The 18,940-nt window shown below is 44.4% G+C and overlaps 2 protein-coding genes across 2 annotated transcripts in view; one reads left to right on the forward strand and one right to left on the reverse strand.

Moving 5' to 3' along the window:
- The window catches only part of LYRM7 (LYR motif containing 7), a 13,310-nt gene extending 4,372 nt beyond the window's left edge, over positions 1-8,938 (reverse strand). The window contains exons 1-3 of the mRNA XM_015408617.1: positions 8,877-8,938; positions 6,751-6,823; positions 5,694-5,764 (exon numbers count right to left, since the gene is read on the reverse strand). Of these exons, the coding sequence (XP_015264103.1) occupies positions 5,694-5,764; positions 6,751-6,823; positions 8,877-8,891 (159 nt within the window). The 5' untranslated portion in view covers positions 8,892-8,938. The remainder of the gene's footprint in view (positions 1-5,693; positions 5,765-6,750; positions 6,824-8,876) is intronic.
- Positions 8,939-9,679: 741 nt separating this feature from the next.
- Positions 9,680-15,684, forward strand: HINT1 (histidine triad nucleotide binding protein 1). Its single transcript, XM_015408616.1, has 3 exons — positions 9,680-9,917; positions 13,795-13,899; positions 15,359-15,684. Exons 1-3 carry the CDS (start codon positions 9,807-9,809, stop codon positions 15,521-15,523), a joined length of 381 nt encoding a protein of 126 aa, XP_015264102.1. The 5' UTR covers positions 9,680-9,806; the 3' UTR covers positions 15,524-15,684.
- Positions 15,685-18,940: the final 3,256 nt, after the last annotated feature.

Consider the following 18,940-nt stretch of genomic DNA (forward strand, 5'->3'; position numbering starts at 1 on the left):
GCTCTTCTGCTGGCAAGTCCTGTGGGGTGTCCTCTGGTGGCCCCCCCGGTTCCGCCCGATGCCTTGGGTCCACTTCTGTCGGGAGTTCGGGTAGCATTCGCCGCCGGAGCTGGTCGATATGCCGCCAGACCTGTCCACACTCCGTGGACACCTCGTACATGACTGTGCCCAGGGCACGGATGACGCGACCCGCGATCCACTCCGGACCCCGGCCGAAGTTTCTGGCGAAGACTGGGTCCTCTGGGAAGAACCCGCGTGCTGCTTCCCTCTGCTCGGCGGAGTTCCTTTGGTCGGGGGCCCAGTCCAGGTGCAATCGGTCCAAGAGGATCGTCGGCTTCCGGCCCATCAGCAGCTCCGCTGGGCATCGCCTGCTTACCGGGTTGGGTGTTGTGTGCTGGGTCAGGAGGAACCAGGCGATGCGGCATTCCCATTCCCCGTCTTCCAGCCGGCTCAGCGCTTCCTTCGCTGTCCGGACCATGCGCTCTGCTTGACCGTTGGTCGCTCGGTGGAATGGCGCCGACCTGATGTGCTGTATCAGGTTGCTGTAGAGGAACTTCTGAAATTCCTCGGACGTAAAGGCCGTCCTGTTGTCTGAGACGATGGTGTCGGGCAGCCCATGTGTGGCGAAGCTGTTTGAGCGTGGCCTCCGAAATGATGGAGGCCGCCGAACCGGAGTCTACCTCCATGCGGCAGGGGGACCCTTCGATCGTTACAGTTGCCATGAATTTAGGGGTGGGCAACTTCCCGGGGAGTTGTAGTACCTGTTCCACGGTGTGGGCAAGCGGATCCCCGCAGCTGGCACACCCGGACTGGGCTGGGTTGCTGGCAACCGGAGCTTGTGTTCGCTGCTGGGGCGCGACACGGAGCTTGAGTGCAGTGGACGTCCTCGCCGAGGGTGTCTGTAGGCCCGGTGCTGGCTTGATGGGCGGTGGAGGTGGCTGGGTGGGACCGTTCCCATGCGGAGGCGGTAGCAATGGCCGACGTGATGGTAACTTTCTCCCCCTCCATGATGCGTCGCCTCAGCTTTTCCTCCCGCAGACCAGCGACGAATCGGTCCCTCAGCGCCATGTCCAAGTATTCCCCGAACTTACAATCAGCAGCTAGGCGGCGGAGCTCGGCGAGAAACTCTGCGGCTGTCTCACGGCCTAGCTGGCTCCGATGCTGGAATACCACGTGGCAGGTCATCTCCGACGGCTTCGGCGCGTAATGGTTCTGGACTGCGACTATCTCCTCGAAGGTGGAGGCATCGAACGTTTTGGGGGAGAGAAGATGCTGGGCTAGGTCTACTATGGCGGGTCCGCACGACCCGAGTAGAAGCGGCACACCCAGACTGGGCTGCTGGCGACCGGAGCTTGTGTTCGCTGCTGGGGCGCAACACGGAGCTTGAGTGCAGTGGACATCCTCGCCGAGGGTGTCTGCAGGCCCGGTGCTGGCTTGATGTGCGGTGAAGGTGGCTGGGTGGGACCGTTCCCATGCGGAGGCGGTAGCAATGGCCGACGTGATGGTAACTTTCTCCCCCTCCATGATGCGTCGCCTCAGCTTTTCCTCCCGCAGACCAGCGACGAACCGGTCCCTCAGCGCCATGTCCAAGTATTTCCCTAACTTACAATCAGCAGCTAGGCGGCGGAGCTCGGCGAGAAACTCTGCGGCTGTCTCACGGCCTAGCTGGCTCCGATGCTGGAATACCACGTGGCAGGTCATCTCCGACGGCTTCGGCGCGTAATGGTTCTGGACTGCGACTATCTCCTCGAAGGTGGAGGCATCGAACGTTTTGGGGGAGAGAAGATGCTGGGCTAGGTCTACTATGGCGGGTCCGCACGACCCGAGTAGAAGCCCCTTCTTCCTGGCCTCATCCGTCACCTGGTAGAAGATCAGGACTTGCTTCAGGCCGGTGATCCAAGCTCCCCATTGCTGTGGACGGGCTGTATCGAATGGCGGTACCAGCCCTGATCCTGGAGCAACGGCCATTGTGCTGCTCGGTTGCTGCTGCGGCAGGGAAGCGGCTTGTTCACCCTCGGTGCTCATCTATCGCTTGAGCGCGGGTCGTGTGCATAGTCTTCCCTCTCCGAGCCCGATAGCCCGGCTGGGTTGCTCAGCGGGATCCCATCCTCGTCGCCATTGAAGTGTAGTGGGTTAGACGCATGACGTGATCAGCACAACTTTACTGGTACACAACAAAAGACACAGACACTGGCCGGCAGGCCAACTATATACACAACCAGGGGACACACCCCTGGATCCCATTGGCGGGTTTAAATCTCCCGCCACGGTCCCCTTGGGTCCCCTGTGGAGGGACTAAGATCCTAGTCCCCATTGTTGTCTCGGACTCAAGCTCAGGAGTGTGCGCTGGCCTCTGGTGGCGGTCAGCGGACACAACAAATGTAATGACAGTGGTCTGAATTCAACCACATTACCAGAATGCATGCAGGTTTTCCCCATTTTCCTCTTCCCTGGAAGTCTTCTTTGACCTCACAAAAGATTATTCCTGGAGCAGCAGAAAGTGAACAGACTTTTTGCCTACTTTTCCCTTCTTCAACGTAGCCCAATTTATAAGCCTTTTGTCCACACAAGTTTAATTACATTAGTGAATCATCCTTCGGGGGGGGGGAATGGGGAAACTCTACATCTACCACTGATGGTTAGGTCCAGTCCTCTGTGATATACAATTGACATTTCTTTGAGTGCATTTTATTATCTTTTTATGTGTATTAATGAAAAAGGCAATAGTTTTACAAGGCAACACATTTTTATCAAGATGTTTGTGCATAAAACTTTACAAATAACTCATCATTATATCGAATTCTGAACTGAGTTATACAGTATGGATCAAAAAATCCTCAGTGGGGCCAAGGACAGATTTGGGGGGGGGTTGTTCTGCAAACTCTGGTGAAGCCCGTGGTTTACAAAAAATGTGAAATGAAACGATGAAATATATTTGGGTTAGAAAAACCCAAGCATCACAGAAGCAATGTCTGAGAAGTGTGCCACTGAGATCTCATGACACTATGTTGTGAGTCTCAACTGCTCTTTTGAGGAATGCTAGGCAACCAGCAACCAACACTGTTGAGGATTGACTCAGTTAGCTATGATGGAGGGAAGATAGAGCTGGAGACGAGGAGGAGGAAGAAAGGTAACAAGGAAAAGCTGAAGATGGGGGAGGAGAACACAAAAACGGGTCAGTAAGTACACAGGTGGAGAGACAGGAGGAGGAGAGGCTACAGGCACTTCTCGGGTAGGCAGAGTGGCAGACAGGGAATGGTGAAATGAGATCCCTCTCCCACCATCAGATATTGTGGGTTCCCACCTGTGCTTAACTATCAGGAAAGTAAGTTGTAGAAAACAGGCAAATAATGTGTCATTCTAAAGATACAATGCATTACTTGTACCCTTCCCAAAGTTACCTATTTGAAAACGTGCTAAACACTAAGAACAGCAATAAAAATATACCATTACTCACAGGGACACAGAACCTGGCTATTTAAAGTTCTGCATTGCAGCAGTTTCATTTTGCCATGAAAAATGTGCACATTCGGGAGAGATGTTGGGACTTCTAACTATGAAATAACTACCACAAATGTGAAAAAATTGGCAACTTTCAAAACCTTCATATATAGCCTAAAACAAAGCCATGATCCTCAAAAACATATTTATGAGTTTCTTTTCGTCTGTCACAGCTATTTGTGATCGCATACGTGAGGATGGGAGAGAGCTTACAAATAAATACAATGATTGCTTCTAAATAGTCAGCTTCTCCAAATATCTGTTCAGAGAAAGATAGTTTAAGTTAAATCATGTATGCATATGCAATTACTTGTATAATTTTACATTAAACTTACTGAACAGAAAGATTTGGCTTTATTCTATTCCCCTTAAGATTCTTCAAAAATGTCTGTCATCCTACTTAAGCTCTCTTCTTTCAGAGACTTGGCAGACATCTATGTTAAGCAGTTTGCAAAGAAAAAACCCACTGAATGGACAAGATTTTCTGAAAGGAATTAACAAGATGCTTATTTATTTTATCTGTACAGGTGGCAAAACAGAACAGTTCAGGTTCCATCAGTGTTTAATTCATGAGTGTAGTCAAGAAATAAATCACTTTGAAACTGTAATATCCCTAAGGGCACCTCGAAACCCCTTGCAGCCAGCTTTAATTAGCCAAGAGGGGCACGGGCCAAGGCTCGTCAGCATGAACACTGAAGTCACCCAGGACTATCAGTCTAGGGTGCTCCAACACCCAGCCTGACACAGTCTCCACCAGGGATGACAGGCTATCCGTTGATGTGTTGGGCAGTCGGTACACCAGCCAGACAGCCAAATTCTCCCTGGCTTCCCATACAAAGCTGGCACACTCGATGCCTGTGAGCCTCGGCGACAGGAGCGTCCTGAAGGAGTAAACCTCCCAGATGAACAGAGCCACCCCCCCCCCCGAATCTGCATCCTGCTCCAGCAAGAAGTCACGAACGATGGAGGTCTTATTATTTATGGACCTGGCATTGCACAGCACCAATGTCGGAGTGGGGTTTTTAATCCTAGCCCTACTGCCTACCACCTTTGGGATGGGGCACAGGCTGGAAGGTGGCCGAGCTTCTCTATTTCTCTGCCCCCTTCCCTTCCTGCCTGGCTCCACTGCTGTACTTTCCCTCCCCAGGAGTACTCATATTCCCCCTGGGCCCCGTCATTATCAGCTATAAATGGTCTTCGCTACTCTGAGCCTCAGACTAACTAATAGCTGACTGACGGGTGGTATAGCCTAGTGTGGTGCTACTAGTGGCAGTTCACAATTCTCTTAGTGCTGCTAACCTTAGTAAACCTAATCTATCCTAACAAACCATACTACTCTACTAACTAACAACCCATCCTCTAGCTAGTTAGCACTTAAGTTTCAATCCATTTATCTTTCCCAGGCCAGTAACTTCTATAAAGGCCAGGGATCATCATAGTTGTACAAGTCAGTTTCCACTATGATCTAGTCAGTTTCCATGTCATACCCATTCTGTGCCCTGTTGGTGGCCATCCAGAGGAACTGGCTGGCCACTGTGTGAGACAGGATGCTGGACTAAATGGACAACTGGTCTGATCCAGGAGGCCTCTTCTTATGTTCCTAAGCAAGAGACATTAAGCAATGGGCTGAAGAGGGCAGAAGTGCTGCTTAACAGACGAGGATACCCTTTACAAGGGACTGCAAATAAAGTCCTTTGAGATTTTTGCACCCACAGGGCTGCTGCCAAGGAGAGCTTCCGAAGACAAACCAATGTTGCCACTATCAAACAGAGCCTACCACTTCTACAGATGGATAACTGGGTCAGATAGGAATGCCACCATGCATTAATCTCTTCCTCCTACCAGCAGAGTCAAAAACCACCACCACAGTGAAAAAAAGTCTGAGTCCAGTGACACCTTTAAGACCAAAGTGTGTGTCCTAAATTTCAGCTTTTTAAGGCATTGGTCTTCTTGGCAAAGAGGCATAATATTCATGTTCTCAGGCCACATCTACGCTAAAGGCTTGAAACTGGCTTGAATCAGTTTGATTGCTGTGGTTACCCTCTCACAGGGCAAGTTTTACAAGGGTTCTCAAAATTCTTCCATTGAAATTCTTCACTGCCTTGGGGAAAAGGGGAGAGTGGAGCTATGATAGTTAAACCAACACAGTGCAGATGTGCCTTGTGGTAGAAAGAGATTCATAGGAGGAATACCTCAGCTATTTTTTCAGAAGAAGTCTCATCTTTATTATTTTTGAATTCTTCATTTATCTTAAGTCTTGCAGCTGGAGAATGTGAGAGAGAAAAGAGGTTACTTTTCTTTATTTTGCCCTTAGCAGGTTCAGTAAAGTTTGTAAAGAGATGGAAAACCTTTATGATGGATTATTTGAATCACTTACCTGTTTACTGGGGGAAAAAAAAACCCAATTCAAATGGCAGAGCCACACACACACATGCTAAGGAGTGGGGTAACACACTATAAAGCTGGTTTCCCTGTACATGGTTTGTTTTTAAAAAACTGATGGTCTTCCAGCTATCAGTTCTTCAGGCTTAATGTTAAACATCATTTTCAATATGTGATGAAACTGCATAATGTAACTAAAAACAGTTATGAAGAAAGCCAAGTTGGAAAACAACAAATATATCTTAGGCACACCCAGGATGGAGACTGGTGTTACAACTGGTGTTACAGTGTAGTTCCAGACATTACAATGTACAACATGGACTAAGTCAGTTTAAAACAGTATTCATATTAAATCAGTAAGTTGCAAGGTGCTAGGGAAGGGAAAGGCTAAGTCAGAGAAAACAGCATTTCCACCACACACACACACTTCTGCTGCACAAACATTTCATAAAAATATTACCAAGAAGATTGAACTGTGGATAATTTCACAGCAGAAAGCCAGTATTTGGCTAGAGTACTAGATTTGGATCTGGAGACCTATTTAAAAGTTTGAGCCTCACACTCCAAATTCCTTAGCAAAGCAATGACTTATCTATGTGCTTTGTACCTTGAACCTAACGGAGTAGCAATGATTAATATTCCTAGTGGGTATTCAAATTTGATATGTTTCTCCATCTTATTTCCTGTATTTGAACAGGTGTCCTTTGCAGAAATCTCAAAATGGTTGCTCTCCATCCAGTATTACCAGCACATCTCCAATTGGTAGGGAAGAAATATCCTGGTGAATCTCACATGGCTACAGTTGCATTGGGGCTTGTTAAAGTTTGGGGAAAAGAGCAAAGATGTGGCAAATCTAAGAATCTTTACCTTCTAGGGCTCTTGGATCATTTTTGAAAACTTTTTGTCTTGTCCTGTGCAACAATTTGAAAAGCTTCAAGACCTAGAAACGCAACACAGCATTAAAGAAATTAAAGAAAGAATTGCCCTTGCATTTTACTAATCCCAATATTACAGATCTTGACCAAACTCACAAAAAACTTGTTCCTATATTAAAGATAAAGAACTTAGACTGACAGTGACTTGTCAAAGAACATCTGAGGAATATGTGGCTGAACCAAAAACATACATTTCTAAGGCCCAAACCCAGCACTCTATATATTTAAATTCCAGTTGATCAAGTAGTAATCAGTCTGATGTACTGGCTAGAATACTGGACTAGGAGTAGAGAGACCAAGATTTATATCACCAACCCGCATGAAGCTCAGGCCAGTTACTCTCCTGGACTAATCTACCTCATACGGTTATTGTAAAGCTAACATGGCACAAAGGAGAACCGTACAGATAGCTTCCAGGAGAAAGGATTGGATACAAGTGTGACAGACAGATCTCCTCTGATCAAAATTTTGTGCACACATTACCAAAACAAAGTGTCAACATAACATCTCTCTCCTCAATAGGCAGCATACACGTCACTATAACCCCTCACTAACAAGGGTAGTCAATGGCAGCAGCACTTGAATATCACACAACATTAAACTTTTCCTTTATCCACTTTCAGGTTACCTTCCACAGATTTGTTTTATGATATAAGCTAATGATACAACCCCCCCCCCCAACACACACACACATATTTTTATTTTGCAACCCTATAACAGCTAGCTGTTGTCTTACAAGTGCATTATAATAACCCACACTTAATCTTGCCTGATTTAGAGCCAGAAGATAATAAAAGCCTGTAAATGTTTAGGTTATAGTTCTTTTAATTAAGCAGAAAGGAAAGGCAGGAAAATAAATTTCTTTAGCGAGCACCAGACTACCATGACTGCAAATGTTTCAGTCACTTGGAATTCAGAATATCACACAACACTAAACTTTTCCTTTATCCACTTTCAGGTCACCTTCCACAGATTTGTTTTATGATATAAGCTAATGATACAACCCCCCCCCCCAACACACACACACAAATTTGTAATACTTATGCTTAAAGAAGTAACAACCATAACGACAGCAGTGTAGTCAGGGGGCAGTGCTGCAATGACAAAGTATAATATGCCCACCACCTGCACACAAGTGCCCTACACACACTGTAACCCTTACTCACATCAAATTAATCTGATAGCACAAGTTATACTAAAAAGTCACTATTTAAAAAGAAACCACATGTGCTAACATATTTCTTTTGACCTTCCCCCTGTAATATGCCCACCACCAGGTGCCCTGCACACACTGTAACCCTTACACCAAATTAATCTGATAGCACAAGTTATACTAAAAAGTCACTATTGAAAAAGAAACCACATGTGCTAACATATTTCTTTTGACCTTCCTCCAAGGAGCAGAGACCGGTGTATGTGATTCTGTCAAATCTGAGAGCAACCGGCTGAAGGTAACCTAGAAGGCTTTAAGGGAGGGTCAGCATTTGAACTCAGGCCTCCCAGAAACCAGCCCAACACCATAGTAACACACCAATCTCATTAAGCCTCCAGACCTCACTGAATTCAAGGGGGCTTAGTTCTGCCTTCAGGGCTGAAACCTTGATTCTGGGCTGTGGCTGTTCACAAAGGAGATTCTACTATGTTCTGCCACCTCCCATAAATACAACTGGCACCAACCAAAACACATTCTAAAGATTATTCCACATTTCTGTCCTGAATACTACCTAACCCCTCACTAGCTCTAAATCTAACGTTGCTGCTTCTACCTCCCCCTGCGATGCCATGCACTATTGCGCAAGCGCACAACCACCACTGACCTCTCGACTCAATTCTACTATGTTCTGTTGTTGTTCAGTCGCACAGTCGAGTCCGACTCTTCTATGTTCTACCACCTCCCATAAATACATCTGGCTCCAACCAAAACACATTCTAAAGATTATTCCACATTTCTGTCCTGAATACTACCTAACCCCTCACTAGCTCTAAATCTAACGTTTCTTCTTCTACCTCCCCCTGCGATGCCATGCACTATTGCGCAAGCGCACAACCACCACTGACCTCTCGACTCCCCATCGCCGCAGCGACTCCCCTTGAAACAGACGCACTAGCGCCACGAGAGATGAGACCACGCCCACTGCGCGCGCCACTTGTTCCACGCGACCCAATAGCAGAACTCCTCTTGATAATTAAAAAAAAAAGACCAAACCAGCAAGTTGCTCATCTTCGGCCTCCGTAGAGCTAACCATAGAGAGCAAAAGATTTACAGACCGACCAGAATGCTGGAAAAAGAAGCTGGAAGCGAGCTGAGAAAGCGATAGAGCGACAGGTCCTTTGGCAAGAGACCGGATGTGTTCATTCTTTTTGACGCCGTGGCTTATTAGACCGGTGAAATGACAGCTGGTCGAGATGTTGTAGAAAACGTGAACTATCGTTGGTGCGGTCTGACGGCAGTTTCCCTTCCCCCAACACAAACTCAGTAGTTCGTTCAAACTCGGTCTTTTCAAAGGGAAAACCTGGATTACGAGGGGTTTTTAATAAACTAGTCCGCCCAACGGCCATCCTTCCTACGCTAGGGCAAAAAAGGATCAAACGATTGTAGTTTGCTTGTATGCACCAGTGGGCACTGAATTGTAGCCGACAGTTTATTTTTTACTGCTTGCTGGACTCTTGCGATCTTCCTACCGTTGGACACTGCCGCCGCCGTTTGCATACCAGGCTTAAAGAGAGCAAGCAACCTCCACGCCTACTCTTGGTTGATTGGGAGACTGGAGGGAAAGGCGAGAAGAGAATGATGGGCAAGGAAATACATCAATCCCGCTATGGTATATTTAGGTCAGTTATGTTAGCGGGGCGCATTCGCAGAGAAGGGGCGGGTCACTTTTTAGACCCGGGAACGTGGCTATTGGCGGAGCGTGGAGAGGCGGGGTGTAGTGCGCAAGTCAAGCGACAAAACGCAGGGCGCGCAGGCGGGGTTCGTCGGGCGGAGAGATGGCCGACGAGATCAGTAAAGCGCAGGTGGCCCGGCCCGGCGGAGATACCATATTCGGGAAAATCATCCGCAAAGAGATCCCGGCCAAGATAATCTTCGAGGATGATCGGGTGAGGAGGAAGGGGACTGGGAGGGGAGTGAACCAAGGGAGCGCTTTGCGCAGGACAGCAATCGCGGGCTGGCTGGAGAAGAGCCCTGCAGTGCTGGGAGGAGCCGAAGGTCGGGCTACTTCGGCATTCTGTTGGCACCGATGTCCTCTGGCCGGATAGGAAGGCAAGCGGTGCTTCCTCTAAGCTGTGGAGTCTTGTGAGCGAAAATTCTACTTTGTGAGTTACTGGCATTAAAGACGTGAGCGAACGATTTGGCTTCGGCATAAATTACTTTGCTTCTGGAGCCATCCTTCCTGAGCTAGGACAAAAATGTGTGAGCCTTAAGGCTAAAAAACTGTGAGCTACCTCACACTAACTCAGTTTGGAGGGAACCCTGAAGGCAAGAGCGCTCCCCCACGTCAGAGACACCCTTTCTCAGGTTCCGTTATGGCTAAGCGGCCAGAGTTGACGGCTCTCCCGTCCATTGGTTTGTCTTACCCTCAGCCTAAAGGTATTTGTTTAAAACCGGTGCCCCCCCCCCCACAAGCTAAATAAAGAGGTTTGAAAGAAGCATTTCTTGGTAGCTAAGGGTTCAGTCTGATGTCATGAAGAGAAGCTGCTGTGCTGAAATGTTCAGGAAATGTTCTGTTCTTTGGAATTTCATACCATGTTTAGGCTTAACAGCTTCACATTGGGTAGCCGTGTTGGTCTGAAGCAGTGGAACAAAGTTTGAGTCCAGTGGCACCTTTAAGACCAACAAAGTTTTATTCAGGGTGTGAGCTTTCATGTGCATGCACACTTCCTCAGGCACATTGAAATGGAAGTTATCAGTCCATACATAAAGACAGAGGGTGAACAGCAAATTAGCATGTAACATAATGAAGTTGTTATGTATATGGACTGGTAACTTCCATTTCAATGTATCCATGCGCACATGGAAGCTCACACCATGAATAAAACTTCGTTGGTCTTAAAGGTGCCACTACATGGCTCATGAAGGACAACTGGCTTAACAGCATCAAGCTGGCTGGTCTGATAAGAGACTGCTGTTAACTAGTACATTTTCATCACAGTATTTTCATGAGCCATGTAGTCCATAATGGACATTGTTGCTGGCCCACCTACCCTTTGAACTGCAAGTGCCAGGGACTGAAATCCTACCATTCAGCTGTGACCTCTCTCTGAGCATACATGTTGAAGTCACCAAGTGGCAAACATACACGTGGAAAGAAGCATTTTCTTGAGGTGGCAGAAAGTGCTATCAAATTGCAACTGATTTATGGCAATCCTGTGAGACCACAAATAAGCTTAAAGACTTTATTAGGTTCTGAAAGCTCAGGAGTAGTGTAATCAATATAAAACAACTATTTGAAACAAAATTCAGTTCCTTTCTTTTTGAGGTAGTTGTAGGGCAAAACACATTTTGTAATTTGCTTGCTTTTTGTTTATTGAGATGTGACATGACGGGTAAAAATATAAGTAGAGCTAAAAAGGGTACTGTATCCAGCCTGAATACCTAAAAACATTGGAGCTGGCCTTGGAAACCCTTTGTACTCATAGAAGGTGATGTATGAGGAAGTTCTACATGCCCTCTGCATAAGACTGCTTTAGCCTGGGAAGAGGTCCGTAGAAATTACACAACACGTGTGTGGTTGTTGCCACTCCAGAAGATGGCCTGTGCTCTCCTACAACTGCATTGCAGAATAGAAAGAGTAATGGCAGGGGAGCTGCTTTGGGGGCAGGTTGTATCCATCAGTAATCTACTCACTAAGGAATGCTGATTTCCCAAGGAGTGTGTAGTGTTTCCAGGGAACACTGCTTGAAAACTGCTAAAACTCAAACAGTATCCTGATAGGGAAGATGAAAATTTCAGTTTTCTTCCCAAGTGTTTGATATGTAACCATGTTCATGCTTATATATGCCCATATTAGCTTCTGGCTTTCTTCTGTGAGTTCATGTAACTATTTTTTTCTATGAAGAAATACACAAAAATCCATCTGATCAGTAACTTCTAGTATACTTAACCTTTTGAAAAAGTTAAGGTGCTAGTGCAGATTCCAAAACCTGCTAAAGCACAAACTGAACATGTGTTGGTTTTTCCTCAAGATTTGGGTTCTCTTAAATATATAAAACAATTGGGCTGAAATGGCTCTTAAACCTAATCCTTGAGGGACAAAACCAAGCCATAATATGTAATGTATTTAAAAAGCTGAATAGAACTGTGACCAGTTGGATTTTGGTACTCAGCACCTAGTGATCACTTATTCCTCTGAGTGAAAAATGGTTTCTTAAGCCTATTTATTTTTTGTAAGCACTACTTCTGATCTGTATTGTATATTTGGTCTTGCCAAATACAAAAACATGGACTGAATGAAGTGGAGAATTTGTTCTGAAGAGTGCTCTTTTAGATTTTTATGAATTAATCATGTGCTTATTGCACTTGGTAGGATATGTTTGCTGTGCTAGACAAGTGTGAATGCTTTTCATTTCATCACAGTAAATTGTGAAGTTTTGATTGATTGCCATCAGTAGAGTAAGGAACACCTTCTCTCTGCCAGCTGCAATAGTAATAAATAACCTAGTATGAGAAACTAGAAATTGGATCCTTGATGATGGAAAGTGCCATCAAGCTGCAGCTGATTTGTGGCTACCCCATGGGGGCTTTCTAGACAGGAGATGAACAGAGAAAGTTTGCCATTGCCTGCCTCTGCGTAGCAACCCTTGGTGGTCTTGCATCCAAGTACTAACTGGGGCTGATCCTGCTTATCTTCTAAGATCTGAAGAGATAGAAATAGCTCGGTCAGGGAATAAATAACCTAGTCTGAGAACCAGCAATTGGATCCCTAGCTTGAGATATTTTTGGAAGATTAATGGAAGGTCATCATAATTATGTTGCTAATTTTGTTCTTATTAAAAGTTGAAATGTATAGTTTTGGTTTGTTACTGAATCCATTTTTAAGGGTACACATTTGTGTTTTGTATTGTACTTAGAGTATGATAAGCTAATTCATTTATTTCCAGTTTCTTTAGGCAAATTTTCTCGCGATCAAGCGGTCTTACTTTCACTTTCACTCCAGTATTACTGGAGTTCTCAAACTTTGGGGAAGTAACTGTAGACCAAGGGTCCTCAACATGGTGCCTCTGGGCGCCGTGGCACCCGCCATCACCTTTCCTGGTGCCCACCAAGTGCCCACCAAATACCATGCCATGTCAGATTTGCAAAGGTGCCCGTAGGCTCAAAAATGGTGGGGGACCCCTGTTTTACATTGATTGCATATTTAAATACACACCTAAATGCAGAAAGTGTGAATGTAAAAATCTTTGTGTGTATTCACTGGGTATACATGAAATTGTCTGTGGCTCCTTGTTGAGTGTGTACATTTGGTGCATTGTTCTGTGATGCAAGTATTTTGAATCTGAACCTGTGTTATAAAGGATGGCAGAGGACGAGCCCATGAAAAAATTGATTGGCAATAGACTCAGGATAGAGAAAAAAATTATTTGGCACATAAGGCATCATTAACATGGCACTCAGTGCCACAGGATATGGTGATGGCCAGTAGCTTGGATTGTTTTAAAATGAGATTGAACTATGGAGGAAAGATCCCTTAATGGCTGTTGACCATGACTGCTGAATGGGACCTCCATCTTTGAAGGCATTATAGCTCCAAAGGACAGTGCTATGCTCTAGTTGCTAGCCAGATTTCAAAAGACATTGGCTTCTGAGAAAATTTCAGACCTATTTCAAGGACTGCAGGGAACTATTTATGCAGGGAGTTCTCCTTTAGTTCTTGGGTTAAAAGCTTCGGAAAACATTGTTTGAAAAACTTTTATAGGTATTTTATTTTTGGTGTTTCAAGAACAGTTGTTGAAAACAATGACTTTTTCTTCCCCTCAGTGCCTTGCGTTCCATGATGTTTCTCCACAAGCTCCAACCCATTTCCTAGTGATTCCCAAAAAGCCTGTTGCTCAGATATCTCAAGTGGAAGATTCTGATGAAGCTGTAAGTATAAAAATAGGATTTGTACAACCTGTTATTTGATAAGCATTGGTTAGATGTTAAATAAATCCTGCTATTGTCTCACTAGCCATACTGGAACATGGTGCTTTACGTTGAAGAAGTATATAGCCACCGTACATAGAGCAGTCTTGGACAGTTTGCATTTTGCAGTGTTGCAAGCAGAGCTGCAATCTAAGTCACAATGAGGTTGGCAGTGAGCATACTACTACTTTGCTTATTAGTTCCAGTGTAAGATTACTACAATGTGCTCATGACTGATCTTAATCTTGTATCAATAATTATCCTTACATGGATCTTGAAATTACTATATCACTTTAACATAAACCCTTTATGAAGATTGCATAGAACTACAAGACTCACATTTATAATCACATGAGGACCTTCTTGGTAGCTTTTTCCTTATTGCCTTCCTGCTTTGAATTGAATGATGAGAAAAACGATCATTTTGTATAACCAGTACATCACTTCAAAATTTATCAGGAGCATGGTTGTATAAAATGAGGATACATAGTTGAATGAAAAACAGTGCTCTTAATCAGCTAGCACAAAATTAGTCTTTCTGGGGTTCTCTACTGAAGAGGGCAATAGCACCTAAATGGAGATGTGCTTTTTTCCTTCTACTTCTTATCCATTTTTAAAAAATTGTTTGGATCACTAATACAAAAATACTTATTTGACAGGCAGGTCATATATCTTACATAGACATAATAAATGATTTATTTATAACAGAACACACACTTTTCTATCTGCAGTATTAAAACACAAGTTGCCAATTTTAAAAGTAATGCAGTTAATGTTTACTGGGATATGAGATCCCTGTTATAATGTACATTATATGATGTTCGCAAAAGTATGCAAGCATTTTAAAGACTTTAATTAAACATCTCTGGAAAATCAGCTTCTAAAATGTAACACCACAGTTTTTAAGAAACTTACTTTCCCCATTTTCACACAAATTGTTCTTTTTCATCCTGGGAACTTTCTGCAGGCTTCATTCTTCAAGTAGTGAGCCTGGAGGTATTGAAAGAACTGTAGTCTTGGAGATCAAAGTCTCCATGAGATCTGAAACGCCTGGATCCCACCATAGGCAAGGTATTAATTTTAATTGAAGTGGTGCATCAGCTGTCATCAGCTGTGCAAGTTGCTCACTTGTGCTTGTACATTTCTCATTGATGAGCATTTCCATCAGCTCTGGAGAGAGCTGAGAAAACTGTGTGTTCTGTCTCACTTCTCAGTTTTGGCTATCTCATGCAGGTTATATGTTTGCTCCAATGAGTTAAGATAGCTTCTTTCTCTTCCTGTTTTCTGTTGAAGATTGACTGTAGCCCACAAAAGTATATGTTTCAATAAAACTTTTAGTCTTGGGTTATTATTTTGTTCTGCAACAGACCAATTCCCACTGGTATATTCGTGTGTGTATGTTTGTGTTTTTCTTTTTCAGCTACTTGGTCATTTAATGATTGTGGGTAAGAAATGTGCTGCTGAATTGGGCCTGACCAAAGGATACCGAGTGGTGGTGAATGAAGGGCCAGACGGTGGTCAGTCTGTCTACCATTTACACCTGCATGTCCTTGGTGGTCGTCAGATGGGTTGGCCTCCTGGTTAAGATTTAATTGGATAAGATAGTTGTGCTCAGTCCATATCTTAAATATAGTCAACAAATGTTTGAAATATTCAACTACTATCATTAAGTTCCTCTGCTTAATTTGTCTTGTGGAACATGCAACTTGTGCAGGTGTTATTCAATAAAGACACAAGTATGTTGGATCTCCTTTGTGTGTGTATCATTTATGTACCAGTTCCTTCGCTGAATTTGAACAGATGGTGCCACTGCACAGTTCCATGCAGAATTACATCATCTAAGCCTATTTATTTCAGTGGGCTTCAGACAGAGTAGCTACGCACAGGTTTGCACTGTTAGTGAAACAATGTTGTTCCTCACCATACCGTTATGCAATGGGTTGTTAATCCCTCATTTGCTAGATGGAAATTTTAAGTCTGAGACAGTGACTTGGCTCAAGTCTGAACAATGACTTTAATGAAATGTTAGCCAAATTGCCTTGTATTCTTAATTAGTCTAGGGGAGGTTATGATTATTAATTGGAAATAGGCAAATTAGGGTTCACACCAATGTATACAGAAGTCCCACCTTTGCTGTAAGAACCAGAACAGACACAGAGACTGTATTCAATTAAATATAATGTCTTTTTACTGGGGAATATATTTACCATTCAAACAATACACAACCACACACACATTTATACACAGCTAAGAAATAAAGATAGATACTTAACACAGTTGCTTTTAGGGTTGCCAAGTCAAAAAAACTCACCGGCGGGGGAGCCTCTAGATGTAAATTTATATAACAAGGACTGCTTATTTGCAATGTTTTATCAATGCACATAGATAAATCAGAGTGAAAATGGCAGCAAATTGCACATTCAGTACAAAATTCAGAAATAAAGATCTAGTAATTTGGATCTCTATAATTAGAAGCAAGATCTAGTAATTTGGATCTCTATAATTCCTGCAAAATGTCAGAAAAAGAGAACGTTAGAGTTTATGACTCTAATGTGACACTGCTCACACTGTGGCAGCAATACTAAAGGAAGGTGTCCCTCTTTCAGGTGTGCAGTCTCAACAGGTATTCTCAGGTCTCCATATTATACAGTCCCTTTGCACAGTTCATATTCCATAAAAACACATTGATAGGCTTGCATGGCAACAGAAAGAATGGGGGATTTGAACCCTAGCCCTAAACTACAGTCATAATCTCTCCTTAGTGTAAATTAAACATTGTTCAGTAGCATTTCCCCCCAAAAAAAGAAATCTTGGGAAGAGGTTGCTGTATGTTTGCTTGGCTGTAGTGTGCGGAGTGCCATAAAAATCTGACAAAGCATAACATGTGAACAAGATCTTGGCAGTGGTTGTTATAAAAGAGCCCGAGGAAGCATTTGTGGTTGAAGTAGGCACTCATGAGCAAGATGGACCAATGGGGGCTGAGTTCATACTGGCAGTTTGAAGCAGGAGGGAGTCATGGCAAAAAAGACCCGGAACAAAGTGTTCCGGGTTTTCCCGGTCACACTGCACCAACTGATGCGGGAGCATACCGGGGAGGAGGCACAAGGGAGTGTTCACACTGTTGGCCCGGAGGCGTGGCTGTAAGCAGCTTTTTCTGGTAATCCGGTTATGTGCACTCATGCACATAAATGCATCCCAACGGGATCACGGCTTTTCACGTTCACACTTCCGGGAAGCGGAATGGACGCGGGATAATCGCGCTTTCCAGGGTTTGATACCACTTTCACCTGGTATCTTTTAAACTCGGGAGGGAAGCGTTATGAGACGAGTGCGGCTGGGGAACGCCAGACAGATGTGCCTGTGTGAACGGCCCCTTTAATCCGTTAGTGGAACATTTCTGAAACTTGCCTATATCGGGCCAAACTGCCAGTCTGAACTCGGCCATGTGACTCTGACGAAGGCCATTTCATATGTTCAAAACGAAGACAAGTATTTCCATATTGTGGAAGTGGGATTGAGTCTGAAAGATCCTGGTTTGCCAAAGTTCACTTAGGTGCAGGGAAGACAGCAGTCAGGAACTTCCTGGTTCACAACTGAATCTTGATAGGCCACACAAGGTGAGGTACAGTGATCTTCCTGTAGGGGTTTTTTTCTGGTAAAAATATCTGGAGGGTCCCCAAAATTGGGTTGGTGTTATGGCACAGGGAGGGGGACGCGGGGTAGTTCTTAATCATATGTCCCTCAGAGTATCTCTTTGGCCTGTGAAGGACTTCGGGATGAAAGAATAGTAGCAGGCCCAGCCCCAGCAGAAAGCAACAGAGTGGATTTCCTCTGTGTCTGCTGTTCAGAAGTTTTGATCTTTCTGTGGGGTTGGCTGCTGCTGTGCCAGGCTTTAGCGAGTGAATCTGCTGCCATGTATAAACAATGAATGCAGGAAGGTGGAGCAGATCTGAACAACTGCAGTTGGTTTTCATGCTCAGGATTTGCAAGCAGGGCTTTAGAAAGGCTGAAGCCACAAAGAAGCCGCTGTACATGGCTCTGCAGTTCTGAGTGGAAGGACCCCAACTGTAAGGGATACAAAACCAATTCAGGTTCTTGAAATTGCCAGTTATTGTAAGCAACTGATTCACAGCCTGTTAGTTTTCCTACTTTGGCTTTAGTTGTCTTTCTGCAGCTTTCTGCTTGTTTATTTTTGTTGTAAAAGGGGCCGAACTTATAAATGTAGGAGAATAAAATGGTAAAATGGACTGGGCCATTTCAGAGTGCAGCTGCAGGATCAGGGGTGTTCATATTTAGGAATATTTCCCTTTGTTAAAAACTTAAAATTAGCACAACTAGTAAAGAGAGGAGGTAGAAGAAGCTTACTGCCTGCTGTACAAGGTTTCTGTAGTTTCACAATTTTGTTTGCAAAGGATCATTGAGAGCAGCATTCTCACATGCAGTATTGGTGCATTCCATTCTACCATTCCATTCTTTGGCATTTATAGATCTGGCCAGAGTTCAGACACCCCCTCACCACATGCAAGAGTGCTGTTAATTTTCTTTTTTTCAAATTAGGTTCAAATGTAATCTTGCTTTTTCATTCAATCTGGTGTTTTAAAGTTTTTTTAAGAACAGTAGCCAAGCTATTTTTGAGGTTTTTATGCAGATAGGACCAACTGTAATACATCAGAACAAGATGTATTTAGTAAAGTGCATTTGCCAAATATAAGTGTTTGATTCTTTGGCAGGATATAGAGAATTGTGTCCTAGGCAAGAATACTGAATTGGCTAGCAGGATGCTCCTTTAGCTTTGAATCAGAGGAGGAAAGGGAGTTTAGAGATTATACAGTACAAGGGGTGGACCCGTGATACTCGCGAGGGGGGGTAGGCAGCGCTCCAAACTGAGCTCCAAACTCAGGAGGCAGAGGAGGAAGTAGGAGAAGGTAAGTTCCCCCCCATCCTGCTGGTTCCTCCCCTGTATCCTCCACCCCCCCTCGATCTCCCCCCTCTGGCATTCCCC

Source organism: Gekko japonicus, unplaced genomic scaffold (genome assembly GCF_001447785.1).
Source record: "Gekko japonicus isolate JY-2015 unplaced genomic scaffold, Gekko_japonicus_V1.1 scaffold1753, whole genome shotgun sequence".
NCBI lineage: Eukaryota > Metazoa > Chordata > Lepidosauria > Squamata > Gekkonidae > Gekko > Gekko japonicus.

Coding starts and splice junctions, on each gene's coding strand:
- HINT1 (XM_015408616.1), top strand. CDS start 9,807: ATGGCCGACGAGATCAGTAAAGCGCAGGTGGCCCGGCCCGGCGGAGAT. Junction 9,918..13,794: donor TAATCTTCGAGGATGATCGG/GTGAGGAGGAAG, acceptor TCTTCCCCTCAG/TGCCTTGCGTTCCATGATGT. Junction 13,900..15,358: donor TGGAAGATTCTGATGAAGCT/GTAAGTATAAAA, acceptor TTTCTTTTTCAG/CTACTTGGTCATTTAATGAT.